Below are 17,663 nucleotides of genomic sequence, written 5' to 3'. Positions count from 1 at the left end.
CGCAATTCTAACAATTATACGGTGGCGGTGATGGTTTTGAGTACATATACAGTATACAGAGATGAATTCATTCTTCTAATATAAACAAACTTGGATGAGACACTTTAGGTGCAAATGGTTGCACGGTTAAAAAATTATTCAACCAATTTTCACCATTTACATTGAAAAGGTTGAAGATGTTGGAAAAAACTATTTAGTCTTTTCAACTCAAAAAGTTGGGAAAATAAACTAATCCTACAGCAAAACTGTTAAACTTTTTCTACCACTATTTTGGAGATGGATAAGTGGAATATTATTCAACCCAATTTTGTTCAACCCATTTTTTTATTTTAAACAACCATTTGTAGCCTTTGAATCAACCTTATAATTAATACTTACTACCTTAAGATCATGAGTATGCTTCCCGCGAATCGTGGGTTATAAAACTTATGATAAAAGAATAATTGTCAGCACTATCATTTTGAATGCAAAACAAACTTATTTTTTGAATAAAATGTAAAATTTATTCAGAAAAACTTTTGTACAACGAGTGCAGCGTTTGTTTTAATAAAGAGCATACATTTGAAAAGAAGAAAGCTTGAGAAACTTGTGCCTTAGTTAGGAGGATAGCGTGTGGCGAGCCATGTGACCAGACCGTCGCGTAACTTCCCGTCTCCCTGCTCTTGGATTGGAAGCAATCGATTTCGAATTTGTTGATCGAGTCGTCGAACTAGCTGAGCTGAAGGAAGGAATGTGTCCCCATTGCGTCTTGCGTTTCGTTCCATCCACAGTGAATGAATGGTGAGCTGAAAAACATACCATAATAGATATAGTCTGGTAGAGCCCAATGAGGTATCTGTCAATAACGGTAGTAGGTGAGTCCAAGAGGGTGTGTAGCGCGTGAGGAGTAGTTTGGACGTGAGGCCAGACCAAACCTCCCGAGAGTAACAACAAGCAAAGAACAGGTGATTTCTAGTCTCCAAAGAGTGGTTGCAGAGAATGCAGGTCGGATTGACACCCACATTCCAAGCCCGCATTCTATCACATGTGGAGAGTCAATTGTGGATGGCTAGCCAAACCATAAAAGCATATTTTGGAGTGGTGTGCTTGAACCAAACCCCCCTACTCCAAACGTTTTTCTGTTTGTGCAGTTGTATGGCTTCCCATGTGTCTTTAGTGCTGAACGTATCACGAAAACAGTCCCCCTTACCCTTCCAGAGAACTACATCGTCATCTGTTGCCTACTGGTGAGACTGCAGCTGATCAATGAGGTGCTCAACTTGGTTGAATAAAGCATTGCGATGGTGCCTTCGGCGGTGAGTTGCCATAACCTCAGCGACAGTCGAATGTAATCCAATACCCAAATCAATACAGCTTCTTTGGCCTGTGGACTCAATCAAACACCCGAAGGGAGACCATTGATCATACCAAAAGGATGTTTTATATTATTTATATATCAAACAAACAAAACAAAAAAGTCAAATTATTCATTATCATTGTACATAGTTATTATACCCTTAAATATATGTATATAAAGGTATTATATAAAGATAATTTACTAAACATATAAATTATATATTTTTTAAACATTAGCCCCACAGATAAAAATCTAGTATTAAAGAATAAATGATACAATTGCCTTTAAAATAATTTATAATTTTTCCTAATTCTTTCCACTTTTGTCTTGTTTATTTTTTTTAATTAGAACTCTCAACAAAATCAAATATTTTTATCATTTAATATTGTTTTAATTTTATTGACAGATTTGTTTCTTTTTACCTTTTTTTAAAAAAATTTACATTTATAACTAGTAAATTTTATTTATTTTATTTCACAAATAATATATGAAATATGCAATAATTATTTGACCAACTATTTCCCTCTGAAAATGTTGTATCAAGATAGATAGAATCTAAATTTTGTTCGAATACATATATATGGAAGCCAAAGTTTAGGCTCTATCTAACGGGAAAACGGCCTATTTTTCCACAAACTATATTACTTTATCGTATTCATACACAAAAATTTTACGTGTGCTTGTACCAACATGAACTTTCGTAAAATTTGAATTTCATACACGAATTAGATATATCCGGCCTAAACCCACAAATCTCCAAATCATGCTTAATTATGAATTTAATTAGCGTTTTTGATACTTTCTCACAATTTATTTAGTTATTCTTTCATATTCATCTAATATCACAATTTAAATCATATACTGTACAAGAACGTATCTCGTGGACATCATTTGTTAACAAAAAAAAAAAAAAAGAAAATTGATATCATCTAGTTTTCATTAAAAGGCTGTGGCTGAGCTGCTTCTGCGGCGATCAAAAACGCTGTCGACTATAATCTCACCGTCGCCACAAACCAACACCGCCGATCAATCAATCAATCAAACAACAATCTCGCCCTCACTTCTGATGGCGCTTTCATGCCGTGACACACTAATCCTTATATTCCAGAGGCTTACCGTCGCCGATCTAGCGCGTGCGAGCTGCGTCTGTAAGGTTTGGAACTCTGTAGCCACCGAGGACGATCTGGTTGTATCTGCTTTCACATCTCCGTGGCGGATCAAAGAACTCGTTGGAAGACCAGCTTCTGGTTCGTTCTGGAGAGACAACGGAATCTGGAAATTTGCAATTTCTCATCGGATTCGTCGTGGTGATAGTGTCACTAGCCTCGCCGTCAAATACTCCGTTCAGGTAACAAAATCGAATTACCTCTTTCGATTAATTTGGATATGTAATCTCAATTGGGACTATGTTGATGAATCTTAGCTAAAGAATCTAAGTTTGTGTAAGCTAAAATTGAATCCAAATCCATGAGTATTAGGTTATGGACATAAAGAGGCTAAACAATATGATGAGTGACCATGGGATTTACTCAAGAGACAGACTGCTTATCCCGATAAGCAATCCCGAGATTCTTGCAAACACCACTTGCTACGTAGAGGTAGACAAACATGCCAAACGCGAAGTAGCTGTGCTTTACCTCGAAGGTGCACCAAAGAGAGAACAAGATGTATCTGGTATGAATCAGCTGTCCAACTTATCAGATGATGGAAAGCGAAGGCTGATTGAATCTCTAAGGAGAAGCATGCAAGTCGACGATGGAACTGCTCTTTATTACTTGGCTATCGCTGAAGGAGATCCCAGAGCGGCATTGTCCGAGTTCTCGGCTGATCTCAGGTGGGAGAGGCAAGCTGGTCTCAACTAAGCTTTGGTAATGTAAGCTCCTGGATTTGTCTGATCCAAAAGGTAAATGAGTGTTTAATGTTTCCAAGTATATACTTAGTTACTTGCAATAGATTATTAGTATGGGATTTATTCTCTTGCAGGGTGAGAAAGTATCTTATCAAGAGTATGATTCATGAATTAGAATGTAATTAGCTCCAGTATATAAGAGTTATGTGGTGTGGCTACCCTGGCAAAGTCTTATCTTCCTTGCTTGTTGTTGTTCATTTGGTGGTTAAGTGACCGAGATCAATTTCAAATCTCTCAAACCCTGTTGTCTTCCCGATAAGAAATATACATCAAACCCTGTTGTTTTAGTATAAGTATACTTAATAAATCTACAAAGTTCTTCTTCCATGGTCATGGTGTGATTAATGTTATGTGTTATTATTGATTCAGTCTTGAGTTATGAATGTTATCCATAGTTTAGGTTTACTAATTATTGAAGTATAGATAATTTCACAATTTTTAATTATCATCACATTAGTTTCAAACTAGAAGCACTATGTTGTGGCATGGACGGATGGACCACTATCTTCCAAATTGTAAGAGAGACATATGATGCTATTATGGACCAAATTAGCATGTGTTTCCAGTCGTTAAAATGTAAGAGCAGTAGAATTTGAAAGAAATACGATTTATCAAAAATTAAAAGCAGTAACATGATAATGAACATTGTAGTACACTAGCTCGAGCCAAACCAGTCTCCCTAGTGAATATTGTAGTACTAGCTCAAGCCAAACCAGTCGCTTAGGTTTGATTAGGCAACATCAAGAGGTATGCAGATAGGTATCAACTATTATTAACTACTTGCCTAATTGACACCTCACCATCATTTTATTATAAATAGAGGTCGGTATTATGCGAATTACATCTAAGTATAGTCTTAGAGGGGGTATTAAACTTGATATTCTTAGGATTTGGTAGGATTTTAAAATTTTAGAATTCTGAACGATTTTAGGAGATTTGATTGTGTTTTAAAGTTATTCTATTAAAAAAAAAGGAAAAGGAAATGTGATTCTGTGAGATTCTATGAGATTTTATAGTAAAATTTGAATGATTTTAAAATATTCTATAACACCAAAAAAAGAAAACTCTATACCATAATATAACTCTATACCATAATATAACCATTGAGCTTTTAGTGATCCAACGACAAGAAAGGATTGTAGAGAGGATCGGGAAAACGTATTGGCCATTGGATTCGATCAATTGCAGGAGTAGAAGTTACGGTTTTGAAAGAGAGAACACGATGATTAGGTACGCCAGAGACTAGAGTTATCGGTTGGGTTGTGTTGACTGCTTTTTTTTTTTTTTTAAGAAATCCTCTGAAATTCCACCTCATAACATATGATTTTGGTACTCATATTTTTCAACTAAAAAACAAACAAAAGTCTTGTAGAATCATTCAAAGTAGCATTTTTAAAAAAAAGTTGTGATATTTTGAATAACAGTAGATTTTAAATAAGTTTTGTAAATCATTGATTGAATAACAATAGATTGTAAATTGTTTTAAATGATTTTACATAGATTCCAAATTGAATAACATAGAATTTTAGAAGATTATTAGAAATCATTAATTGAATAACAAGTGATTTTAAGAATACTTTAAAATCTTCTAAAATACAAGTTTAATACCCCCTCTAAGTCCTGACTATGTTTTTTACCACCATTATCCTTATCTTTGTTGCTCTTGTTCTCTTTGCTGATTTTGGTGAGTGCCTTATCATATGCCTTCAAAATGTGTTCAAGATTTGTTCCTTTCATTTATATAATTAACCTTTCACACATTTATACGCAGAAGCACCGACAATTGTGAAGGCGGCCTTTGCAATAGGGAAAGTGAGACATGGTCAAGACGTTGTGTAAACGATGGTCAGTGCAGGGATCATTGCATTAACAATGATAGAGGAGTAGATGGAAACTGCGGTGGTGGCTACCCGTGGTACAGAGGATGCTTCTGCTTCTTCGCTTGCTAATATATACCAAAAGCTATTCGTTGCTTGTGTGTTTATTTTACATAAAATAATTCTGCGACATTCCATTGAATAATATATCTACGTATACATTTAACATATAACATGGATCTCCAGCATGTGGATCTCTATATCATAACCAGTGGCTTTGACCCAGAAAAATATACAAAAAATATTTAGTTTTAATTAATATTAAAAACAAAATTAGTAAGTTATATATGTGCATTATAACTTGAAGATGTTCTGAGGCCATAAAGCATGATAAATTAGTTTTCTCATTAATGTGCCTTTATTTTTTTTTCTTTTTTTCAAACACTTGATTTCATTACCACACACTGAAGTACAAAGAGGAGGAGATGAAGCAAATAAAGTCATTCCCCACTACCATACAAAGATCGATAATTAATCCAAGAGAGTTTTGAGTCACAAGCAGAGAAGCCAATAGCACATGAGAAATCAATGTGTGTTGATAAATCATCTACGAGAAACTCAATTGAAGACGAGATGGTCCCTGCCCAGCACAGACTAGGTGATATTGATAATGCAAGCATGGCTAAGCGTCTCACCGGTGCGAGCAAAGCTACTTGAGATAGTGCAAGTACCATAGCCTGAAACTTCATGTGGTTGGGAGCAAATAAACTCACCAAAGAAGCTAGTGGGAGGATGCGCCAACTATAGATGTCAAACTGTAACATAACAAGTGAGCCTCTCTAGCATAAGAGCTATGGCTATGGAGATTAAGGCTTCCACACAAAGTTTGTAGACGGCGGAACACAGACAAATTGTAGTTCAGTCTAACCGGCGGTTGATTGGTAATGGTTTCTAGCAAGGGTGGATGTAATAAGGTAGTATGAGGGTTAACTGATCCCACTAATTTTTTTCGTGTATTTTTAGTTATAATTATAATATGATCCCTCTAAATTTTGTAATTTGACCCCTACAAATTATGCAATTTGATTTTGACCCTTACAAATTTTGCATTTTTACCATATTTTAGACTAAATTTCTAATTTGACCTTCCAAAATTGTATTTGTACCGTCATTTAAATAAAAAATTTTATTTAAATCTTCTAAATTTTACATTTTTATCCTTTTAAGAAAAAAAAATTATTTAGATCCCTTTAAATTTTTTTTCTGGCTCCGCCGATGGGTTCTAGTGATGTCGGAAAAACAATGCAGATATGATTGATGGTCCTTGGATGGTGGCTGAAGTTGCAACCTAGTATTGACAAAGGGTGACTATTGGCTAAGGGTCTACCATAATCGTAGTCAAGCTGATGGCAATAGAAGTTCAGAACTGACATGCCAATGCACTTCGGAACCATGGAAGCAGAGGTGATTATTACACAAAGAGTAGATACCAATGGTCTAATTATCTGGTTGAGCAAACCTAGCAGTTGAAAGGGTTTATTTCTCGAAAGGAGTCTTCGGCCTAAGAGAACATAATCACGATCTTGACCTAGATACAAGCTAGAGTTTGGCAGAGAAGCAAAGTAAGCGAACCTGGTTTTTGCAAAATGGGCTGAGAGTGAAAAACTTTTATTGGGCCGACTTCATAACTTAGGTCCACCAAGGAAATTTTTTGGTTTCCTCTTAGTAGCCACAGGAATCTCATTGTGCGGCGGCTGGTTGGATGACTTAAGGAAAATCGGTATTTTCATACCCCAGCTAAGGGGGTATGTTGAATTCATACACCAGCTATAACATTGAGTAAATCCATACACAAAGTTTAGTAAAATTCAAATTGGCTGCACCAACTCGACAAACGGTGTAAGAACATGCACAAGCCGTGACGGTGTTAACTTCTTGTTAACAGCTGCTTACGTGGATGCCACGTAATAAACGACGTCGTATTGAGATACGAAAGAAAGAGCTTCTTTTGTCCAAAACAACGTCGTTTCCATTGTCTTCTTCCTTTTTACTTCTTTCACGAGTCGAGAGAAAGTTGGTTCAATTGATTTGGGGATTTTTAGAACATTTAGGGTTTTTGGGCGAAATCGATTAAGATGTCTTCATCATCAGCTTCTTCAAGTGAGTAATTGAGAACATAATGTGTTTAGTTTCCGAGTCTTTGTGTATTTTGATAGAAATATTATTTGATTGTGAATTGGTGAATCCGTTATTTGGTGAAGGAGTGAGCAGCGACAGAGTCAATGTCATTGGAAGAGGAATCCCACGAAAATGTAGATGTGGTCGATTCTCTGTAATGAGAACTTCAAACACAATGAAAAATCCTGGAAGACTCTTTCATTGTTGTCCTAATGGATCCGACGAGGTAATCAATATAGTTGGTCATATGAAAATTGTTCTCATAACCTTCTCATAATGTGTATTTTTGTATTAGAATCTGAATCATTTGTTTAAGTGGACCGACATAAGCATGGTTGAGGAGATGGAAGAGGTTGAAAGTGTAGTTGACAAAATAGAAAGAGAAGTGGGAAGCTTAGCAAAGGGATTAGATGAGGTAGAAGCTATCAAAGAAATCGCAGAAAGATGTGAAAAAGATATTGTAGAGCTCAAAGGTGTGGTGAGTTCTTGTGAGAAAGAGATTCAAGAGCTAAGAAGCTTCAAGAACATGATTGTTTGTGGTGGTTTAGTTGTGGCTTTTGTCTACTATGTAATATTTGTGTAATGTGTTGTTAAGTGTTTTTGTTGTGATTAAGCATGTAATCATGGAGTTGTTAAGTGTTTTTGTTGTTAACTATGTTAAGATTAACATAAAACTTCAATAAGTTTTGATTAGATGAAAAATAGAAGCCATGTTTTGAGTACAACAAAAACTTTAAATTCACCGAACTACAACCATAAACTACCATGAGATTACCACAAAAACTTTCAATCTCATCGGACAAAAACAAAAAACTAACTTCCTTCTATTCAGTTCATTCATTCCATTCCATGGCTTGGTCCTTAGGTTGGTGCTTGACTAAGTCCTTGGCTTGGTCCTTGGCTTGGTCCTTGGCTTGGTTCTTGGCTTTGTCCTTGGCTTGGTTCTTCACAAGTTTTCTTCTTCTTCCACCTTCTACCAACAACTCCCAGAGCCGATCCTCCAACATAAGTAATTTTTTTCCCATCAACAACTCCAAACTCTCCACCATTGTGGCATTGGAATATGACATCCTCATCGGAGCTGAAAAAAAAAACTTAAAAGAATTAGAGGGTTATTCATTTCGTTTACACATATTATCGAACACTTGGTGTTCATGATATTTTTGTAAGAGCTAAACTAGTTCCAAACTTAAGAACACACATCAATCTCATCTAAACTACACAATTACACGCAAAATCCATCGGATTTTCTAAATAAACACTCCTAAGTATCTCAATTAAGAAAATCCCTAAATTATAAAAACCCTAAAAATTGAATTAAAATTACCTCATTTTCCGATGACAATACGGTTAACAACACTTTATACACTCTCCACGGTCGACAATCGTTGATAATTGAATCAATTGACCAATTGATTTTGATTTATTGGTGAAAAAAAGAGAAGAAACATGAGTCGGGATTGAGAAACATAACTCGAGTCGGGAAAGAAGAAGTAGATGGCTTAGGAAGAAGACAATGGAAACGACGTCGTTTTGGACAAAAGAAACTCTTTCTTTCGTATCTCAATACGACGTCGTTTATTACGTGGCATCCACGTAAGCAGCTGTTAATGGTCAGATAACACCGTCACGGCTTGTGCATGTTCTTACACCGTTTGTCGAGTTGGTGCAGCCAATTTGAATTTTACTAAACTTTGTGTATGGATTTACTCAATGTTATAGCTGGTGTCTGAATTCAACATACCCCCTTAGCTGGGGTATGAAAATACCGATTTTCCGATGACTTAACAAGATTTATGATGTAACATACATCTTCGAAAGAAACAAACTCAACCATGCCAAGCTCTGACGATGGAGTGAGGCTAAAGCGAAGGTCCAAATAAATAAGAAAACCGTGGCCCTGAAAAATTTCTCACTGTGCCCCGTCAACTTCTTCCCCCGATGAAGCGCAGATCATGGTACAAGCAGAAGCTCTCCCGCCATCAACGATGCCAAGATGAAGTTTTCAGGTGAACATGAAATTTTGAACCGTGATTTGAGTAGAATAGTACACTTCAAGATCCGCGGCTTGTACATAAATATGACGAAGAGGTTCGTCGGAAGCCTGCTCCACTCGTGGATAGAGGATTGCCCAGATTTAGAATTGATATATTATGTTGAGAAATATTACAAGAGCTTAGAATAATAGGGAAAAAGGTTTTAAAAAAGCAACTAAAAAGAGATGACATGCAGCAGAGAGGAGCAACATGAGAATCTCCCAACGTCGGCGAGCCGAGGCTTCACTGATGCTGAAGATTTGAACAGGTAGGGTTGTCTCGATGTTTGTGCCTGGGAGAGTAAAGGGGAAAATAAATAATTTGTGTCCTTAATTTTGTTATGAAAAAAAACTTAATCCGGAAATTTTTGTTTTTTGTTATGTGGTTCCTCAGGTGGACGCTTTTTTTTCTTTGAGAAATAGAAAATAAAACAATCAGATGGAAGAAATGTAATGGTTTGCATTTAGTATTACATGTATGGTTAGTGATGCTGATTGTTTGGTAGGATATGTAACTCTATATTCACCTATACGTATAATCAAATCTTATAATTTTAGAGAAACTTTGTTTAAAGTTTGTGAATTTCTCTCTTGGATATAACAATGATACTAACACAAATCACTAACCTACATATTTTGTATCTTAAATTTTGATGTTAAATTTTGATGTTACTAGATTTTGACCTACGGTACATCCGTGGACAAGTTATTTGTAACTAATTTTAAAAAATTTTAAGTTATATTTGTTTGTTTATTTTGTTTACTTTGTTCAGTATTTAAAATTGTATAATTGTATTTTGATTGTTAATTTTATGATTTAGCCCATAAAAATTATCTTTTTACCTAAAATTAATTTAATCAACTTAAACAGAAATATCTATTACACTAATATTACTATTGTTAACAAAATAATGATTTTTTATACATGTGTAGAGTCGAATTAATGATATTATTATATATATTGATGTCGACCCAAACTCGTCCTGCAATATAATGCCTCATAATATTTTAACTCGCGCTACACCACAAAAAAACTTTTTCTATAAATATAAATATAATATTAATTTTTATTATTTATTATATAATATTATAAATATTAGATTGAGTTAGTATGATATTTATTAAGATTGTAACCATTTAATATAACATATTATAAGATTTTCATTTCTTATAAAGTAAAAATATGTATAATATTAGAATTATTATAAAGTGGAAACATTTATAATATTCAAAACTTCCTAAAAGACTAAATATATTATTAATATTGTTTAACTTTTTAAAAAATTGAAAATTTTACAATATCTAAACTTTTTATAAAGTTTAAATATTTATAATATTTGAAACTTCATAAATGTTTAAATATTATTATTATCTGAAATGTTTTATAGAGTTTAAATTTTTCAAATTAAAATATTTATAATACTTAAAATTCTTATATATTATTGGTTGAATGGTTACGACAGTCGGGATGGAAAAAACCATGTGCAGATTAAACCGTTTTTCATTTACGATTCATCAAATATAGTTTGTAGTGCTCTGGTCTAAAGAATAGAGTTTTTCTGTGGCGGTGTGTTGTCCTTCCTAAAAATAGAGCGGACTAATTCGCTGACGGATTTGTCTACCCCGACTACCATCACCATTCATACCCTATAAATGTTTATAATTTTTTTTTTTTGAAAATAGTTTAAGTGTTTATAATATTTTAAAACTTTTTAAAAGTGTATATTATTATTTTTTTTGATTAAATAAATTTATTATCTTGATAAATAAAAAGAAAAAAGAATCAGGTATTAAGACAAATTTATATAAAAAAATTGATTCAAACAATGACCAAATTTTGACCAAGCATATTATAGTATTTTATTTACTTAATTTGATTAGTTTGACTGTTACACATATCAAATAGTTATCATACTTTTAAATATTTACTTCCTTATCATGATTTTTTTAATCCATTTGCAGTGGCGAAGGTCGCACAGGACGACCCCAACCGTTTATTGTTTGATCATTCTTAGGATTCATATGCGATGGCGGTTGTTGCATCTTATGGTTTTTAGAGTTCATCTGCGATGGTGGTGGTCACACAGGACGACCCCAACCGTTTATTGTTTGATCATTCTTAGAATTCATATGCGATGATGGTGGTCGCACAGGACGACCTCAACCGTTTATTGTTTGATCATTCTTAGAATTCATATGCGGTGGTGGTTGTTGCATCTTATGGTTTTTAGAGTTCATCTGTGATGGTGGTGGTCGCACAAGACGACCCCAACCATTTCTTTTTTGATCATTGTTTGGATTTATGCCTGGTGGCGGTTGTTGCATCTTACGGTTTTTAGAGTTCATCTGCGATGGTGGTGGTCGCACATGACGACCCCAACCATTTCTTTTCTGATCATTGTTTGGATTTATGCCTCTTTTTAGATAATCCGCCATTTCTGGGATACTTTCTTTAACCTACATTACTTTTTTGGTTTAGTGAAAAATTTCACAATAATTATCATATGAAATATGTTTTGAAATGAATGAAAATATTGATTATTAATGAGAGAAACAAAATCTATTAAAAATATGCATTTTGGTTATTTATATTAATTATCATATTTTCTGAATATTGGACTGTGTGAGGAACTCCATCTCCATAGCTATCACCAAACTCTAAAAGAAAAAACGTGAAATCAATAAAAGAATAGTATCATTATATGTGTAATATCGGTAAAAATCAAACTAGATCCTCGATATTAAAAATGTAAAACTATCTAATTTCATGATTTAAAACATTTCAAATTACTTGAAGTACAGAATGGAAGGAGCAAAAAGGATATGAGAACCACTAAATTCATCTTTGGAAGCATATTTCTTTCAAATTATGGATGAGTAATGCATGCTTCTCTATATATATACACATGTTTGTACTAATCCATTGGTAAGAAAATAAATGTGTTGGCAAATTGATAGATATTTAAATAAACCATTAGTCATCAAAATGTTGACATTACATCTTAATGATTCACTATTGGTCACTGTCTAATTAACATTTTGATGACTAATTGTAAATATGTTAATTATCTGAAAATAAAATCTTTGATCAAAAGATTGACTTTAAATTGTAATAAATGTGTAGTAAATAGTAATTTTGGGAAAATTGAAAAGAGCTGATCTTTTTAGAAAAACTTTTCAATATATAAATGATACCTTTTAAATATATAAATTATACTTTACATCCTTTATTTTCAATATATAAATGATACTTTACATCCTCTATTTTCAATATATAAATGATACTTTTTAAAGGATAAACTTTTTTAAATAAAGATCATTTATTTTCAATATGTAAAATTGTAAATGACCATTTTTAATGGACAAAACCTTTTTTAAAAAGATCTTTTATTTTCAATATATAAAGCAATAGTATCTTTGGTTTGTGGAGAGGTTTTAAAAATTTGATTTGGCCTGACACCAAAATGCACTTCTTTATGATTAGTAATCATTTTTTTTATTCACCTTACAATAGATCGGCATATATGATAACTATTGTGATATTTTTCATCAAACCATAAAAGTAATGTAGGTATTCAAAAGGACTTTCTAGAAACGGCCAAACTCAAACCATAAGCAGAAAATAAGCGATTGGGGTCATTCTGTGTGACCACCGCCACCCCTAATGAACTATAATCATCAGACAATAAACGGTTTTGGTCGTCCTGTGCGACCACCATCGCAAAAGAATCATGTTGATAAAAAAATTACTTATAGTATGATAACTATATGATATGTGTAACTATCAAACTAATCAAATTAATTAAATAAAATGCTACAACAAACTTAGTCGAGGAATTAAGGGGGTGTCGACCGACACCATAAGAGTCAGAGGATTCAAAATTTTGGGGTTACCTTTGACTCGACACCCCCTTAACCAGAACTCGGTTTGACACCTTTGACTCGGTTCAAGTTCGGGTTCGGATCGTTTAAATGGACAAAACCTAGGGCTTGCATATAAAAGGGAGCTCGACACCTAGAGGTTCTCGTTAGCCATTTTTGTTCAAGAGAAGGTTTTTGTGCCTGTTTTGGTCTGTTATCAGCATTGGAAATGAGATATGAGCGTGGTGACGTTTGGAGGTTTGTAACATCCGTGAACCGAAATCTCGGTTTTTGTCTCATTAGTCGTGTTTAGCCGCTTTTGAGAGAAAAGAAAAGAGAGAAAAGGTTCCCTAAGTATTCTTGAGTGTTCTTGTGATTTCTGGTGATTGGAGGCTGTTCATGTAGAGATCTGTAGGTGGGATCGTTGTAGGAGCTTCCTAGGGGCGTTTTCTTCCTGTGATTGGGTCGGATTTCTTCTGTGGCAAAAGTAAGTGCATGACCATGGCTTATCTAAGCTGGAGATTTCTCTAATCTGCCTGTTGTGTGTTGTTAGGCTTGTTAGAGCGTTATTTGGGACATTGGGGAGCTTTTTTGTGGCTTGGGATCGAGTTTTTGTGGTTGTAGGAACAAAGATCCGGCGTAAAGCTTTGGGGAAAACGATGCTCGGCATATGCATCGGTCGATGCACTTTGGGCGTCAGTCGATGCAAGTGTGAGGACGGCTCGTGAAACCTTAGGGTTTTTCTGCTATGTCGAGCATGCGTCGGTCGATGCAATGGGAGTACCGGTCCATGCAAGTGACCCTTGCATCGGTCGATGCATGTCATGCGTCGGTCGACGCAACCCCCAACTGGTGTCGGTCGATGCATGCATGGTGTCGGTCGATGCATACATGACCCTCCAAGTTTTTGCTATCAACCCAGATGTCATCAAAATAAACCACAACAAAAACTCCAATATGCTTCCTAAGGACATGATTCATCAATCTCATGAAAGTACTAGGCGCATTAGTTAAACCAAACAGTATGACTAACCATTCATATAACCCTTGTTTGGTTTTAAAAGCCGTTTTCCACTCATCACCTTCGTTCATACGGATTTAATGATAACCACTTTTAAGATCAATTTTTGAAAAGATGCTAGAACCATGCAATTCATCAAACATATCATCTAATCTAGGGATAGGGTGGCGATACTTAACCGTAATATTATTGATGGCTCGGCAGTCCACGCACATTCGCCAGCTCCCATCTTTCTTTGGTACTTGTAACACTGGAACGGCACATGGACTCATGCTTTCTCGAATATGTCCTTTGTCCATAAGCTCGTTCACTTGTCTTTCAAGCTCCTTTGTTTCAGTTGGGTTGGTGCGGTAAGCTGGTCGGTTTGGTAAAGGGGCTCCCGACACAAAGTCGATTTGATGCTCGATCCCTCGGATTGGTGGTAAACCAATGGGATTGTCCTCCGGAAACACATCCTTATATTCTTGCAAAACCAACTCAATCTTACTCGGTAGCACCGGTTCGAGGTTAGTTGAACAAGCAAGAGTTTCTTTGTAAACAAATAGTAAACTATTGTTACTTACCTTGTTCTTACCCTTGGTATCGATTGGTTTGGTTGTTTTTAGGGTCCGCTGTTTCATGCTAAGCTGATCTAGGTAGACTTCATGCGGCGTCATTGGAATGAGAGTCGATTTACGGCCATTATGTTCGAAGGTGTGTCGATTGGTGAAGCCATCGTGGGCAACTTTTCGGTCTGATTGCCATGGACGTCCAAGAAGAATGTGGCTAGCGTCCATCGGTAGTATGTCGCACATGACCTCGTCTTGATACTTACCAATTGAAAGTGGCACCTTGACTTGCTCCTTGACGGACATCTCACCTTTTTCGTTAATCCATTGGAGCGCATATGGTTTTGGATGTTTAAGCACTTCTAAGCCAAGCTTCTCCACCATAGTCCTGCTCGTAACATTAGTATAACTACCACCATCAATAATTAAACTACATACCTTATCTTTGACCAAGCATAGCGTATGAAACAAGTTTTCCCTTTGTGCTTGCGCCTCAGCCTTAGTTAGAACACTCAAAGATCTTCTAGCAACAAGCAGTTCTCCTTTAGCAGTGGCTTCCAAACCCTCTTCCAATGAGTCGTTTTCCGAACACTCATCTGCAGATTCTACCTCGCCATTGTCTTTAAGGACCATGATTCTTTTGTTGGAACACTTGCTTGCATAATGCCCAATTCCTTGACGAATGGCTTGTAGTCCTTTTGGTAGCCGGGCTTGTCCTCCTTTTGATAACTTGATTTTCCTGAGCTGTAGCTGGTCTTACCGGTGTTGTAGCTGGATCGGGAATTCTTCCTCTTGATTTGCTGTTCGAACATGACTGCCTTGTGAAGCATTTCCTCAAGTTCCACATAGTGTTGGGTTTCTAGACGGTCTTGGATTTCTCGGTTAAGACCTCTCATGAATCGTGACATCACAACTTCTCCATCTTCTTGAATATCAGCTCTTAGCATAAGGATTTCCATTTCCTTGAAGTACTCCTCAACTGACTTGTTTGCTTGAACCAAATTCCTCAAACACTGATGTAGATCACGGTGATAATAACTCGGCACGAATCTCCTTTGCATGACGGCTTTCAGCTGGTTCCATGTCTCAATCGGCATATCTCCGGTACGTCTGCGGCTGGTAACAAGTTGATCCCACCAACTTAAGGCATAGTCGTAGAACTCAGTAGCAGCAACTTTAACCTTGTTGTCCTCAGTGACCTCTTGACAAACAAAGACTAACTCAGTTTTCTGCTCCAACTCCAAGTAAGTGTCCGGGTTGCTGGTTCCATGGAAGGCAGGGATCTTGAACTTTAGACCTCCCAAAGGATCTCTAGGTTGCGGTCTGTCTCGTCTTCGTCTACGTTGACTGCTGTGAGAGGAGGCGTGACTGTAGTAATCTCTTGTCTCATCGTTTGGCCTTTGTTCGTCCTGGTTTTGCCTTTGATGCTGATTTACTCCTAGGTTGGTTTGATTCAAGTGAAGAGCGCCAAGTTTTGCTTCAAGCATGGTTGCCATAGCTGTTGTGACAGATTTAAGGATCCTCCTTTCAAGACTAGATGTAGAAGACTCTTCCTCTTCCGAAGTTACCATGATACCTGCAAAGAAAACAAAGATCCACAAGTAAAAAGTTCCAAAACACGCAAATGGAAATGGATCTAGGAAAAATATTAAAACGAAACCAAAAATTCTCAAATCAATTTTCAAAAATACTAGACTCTTTCCTGGTTCGAAAACAGGTTATTTTGTAATTTTTGAATAACTAAAACATTTTATAAATTTCTCGCAAGGTAAATGACAGATCTGAAAAAAAAAAAAAAAAAAAAGTGATTATTGGAATCTCAAAACCTGGTTGCAACCACATGATAGACTCCTAGGTGAGGATCTATGCCCAATGACACACTTTTCAAGGTCTTGAAGAGAGATGAACAAATAGATGAAGATGTAGCAGAATGGAGAGATGAACGGCGGAGAAGGTGAAGAGGTTGAATTGCAGCGGAATGAAGGGGAAGAACGAAGTGTACTTCTAAGAGAGATGGATATGTCTTAGACTACAGGCTTTACTACAACTTAGATATGACACACTAAGAAGTAAACAAGTTAAGAAGATACTACACACTTCTCAAATCAAACAAGTAAAAAGAAAGTTTTTGATTAAAATGTTTGATGGTTTGCAAATGAGAAATACATGGTCTTTAAATAGAGAAGGGAGGAAGAAGGAGAAGAGGAGAGAAGAGAAGAGCATGCAAGAGGTCGAGCTCATGCAAGGTCATGCAAGAGTCCTCACTCATGCAAGCTCATGCACAATGTCTAGGAAATTACAAAAGCATTATATGTAAAAGAGATAGAGAAGGCTTGGCCCACGACTTGGGCTGGCAAAGGGGTTTTGAAAATGTTACTTAGGCCTCATTAAAAAACTTTGTCAATAAAACACAATGGGACAAAACTTGACAAGGGAAAAAGAGTGCGTAAGCAACACTTTACCCTTTACCGAGCACCTTGAGCTTTGAGCATTGTCCAAGTGGTTTGAGCCACATCTTCATGCTTCTTGGCCGTCTCCTTGATTAGTCCATTGATAGCTTGGTAGAACCCCCTGGATCTTGATCTTCTTAAAGGACCCACCGGAACGATCAACGCTTCCTCCGATGCTTCCTCCGGTACAAGCTGCTCCTCCGGTGCTTCCTCTGGTTCAAGCTGCTCCTCCAATACTTCTTCTGGTGTAAGATTCTCCTCTTATCCATCTTCTTTGGTTGAGCTGTCCATGGTCTCATCAGTGTCGGTCGATGCAGAGTCCTCGTTTGATATTGTTGATTGTTGATTGTTGGTTGATGGTTAGAGATGTCTCTATTGCTTGTGTGTATAGCCCAGTAGATGGGAGGATTGCCTCATTGAGTGTTTATCAAATACTCATGCATCTCAATTTTTGTTTGTGGTGCAGGTAAAGGCAAAGTGTGATCGTGGAATCAAGGCAATGAAAAGG

At 36.1% G+C, this 17,663-nt stretch overlaps 2 protein-coding genes and 1 pseudogene across 3 annotated transcripts; all 3 read left to right on the top strand.

Annotated features, from left to right (window-relative positions):
* Positions 1-1,918: 1,918 nt before the first annotated feature.
* LOC147925393 (F-box protein At1g55000-like) lies at positions 1,919-3,572 on the top strand. The gene is made up of 2 exons (XM_087492803.1): positions 1,919-2,684; positions 2,815-3,572. Exons 1-2 carry the CDS (start codon positions 2,403-2,405, stop codon positions 3,196-3,198), a joined length of 666 nt encoding a protein of 221 aa, XP_087348929.1. The 5' UTR covers positions 1,919-2,402; the 3' UTR covers positions 3,199-3,572.
* Positions 3,573-4,871: 1,299 nt separating this feature from the next.
* Positions 4,872-5,292, top strand: LOC109129844 (defensin-like protein 18; annotated as a pseudogene). The gene is made up of 2 exons (XR_015585045.1): positions 4,872-4,929; positions 5,017-5,292. The product of XR_015585045.1 is annotated as a defensin-like protein 18 (transcript).
* Positions 5,293-7,197: 1,905 nt separating this feature from the next.
* On the top strand, positions 7,198-7,823 carry LOC104760072 (uncharacterized protein At4g04775-like). Its single transcript, XM_010482922.2, has 3 exons — positions 7,198-7,222; positions 7,324-7,466; positions 7,536-7,823. Exons 1-3 carry the CDS (start codon positions 7,198-7,200, stop codon positions 7,821-7,823), a joined length of 456 nt encoding a protein of 151 aa, XP_010481224.2.
* The last annotated feature ends 9,840 nt before the right edge of the window (positions 7,824-17,663 follow it).

This window comes from Camelina sativa, chromosome 16 (genome assembly GCF_030686135.1).
Source record: "Camelina sativa cultivar CO46 ecotype springtype chromosome 16, ASM3068613v1".
NCBI classification, from domain to species: Eukaryota; Viridiplantae; Streptophyta; class Magnoliopsida; order Brassicales; family Brassicaceae; genus Camelina; species Camelina sativa.
This window is presented reverse-complemented; position numbering and strand designations above follow the sequence as displayed.

What these genes read in the sequence shown, in the direction of transcription:
- LOC104760072 (XM_010482922.2), top strand. Translation starts at nt 7,198, where the DNA reads ATGTCTTCATCATCAGCTTCTTCAA. An exon ending in TTCATCATCAGCTTCTTCAA is followed by an intron (nt 7,223 to 7,323) that starts GTGAGTAATTGA and finishes TATTTGGTGAAG; the next exon opens with GAGTGAGCAGCGACAGAGTC. An exon ending in GTCCTAATGGATCCGACGAG is followed by an intron (nt 7,467 to 7,535) that starts GTAATCAATATA and finishes TTTTTGTATTAG; the next exon opens with AATCTGAATCATTTGTTTAA.
- LOC147925393 (XM_087492803.1), top strand. Translation starts at nt 2,403, where the DNA reads ATGGCGCTTTCATGCCGTGACACACTAATCCTTATATTCCAGAGGCTT. An exon ending in CCGTCAAATACTCCGTTCAG is followed by an intron (nt 2,685 to 2,814) that starts GTAACAAAATCG and finishes CATGAGTATTAG; the next exon opens with GTTATGGACATAAAGAGGCT.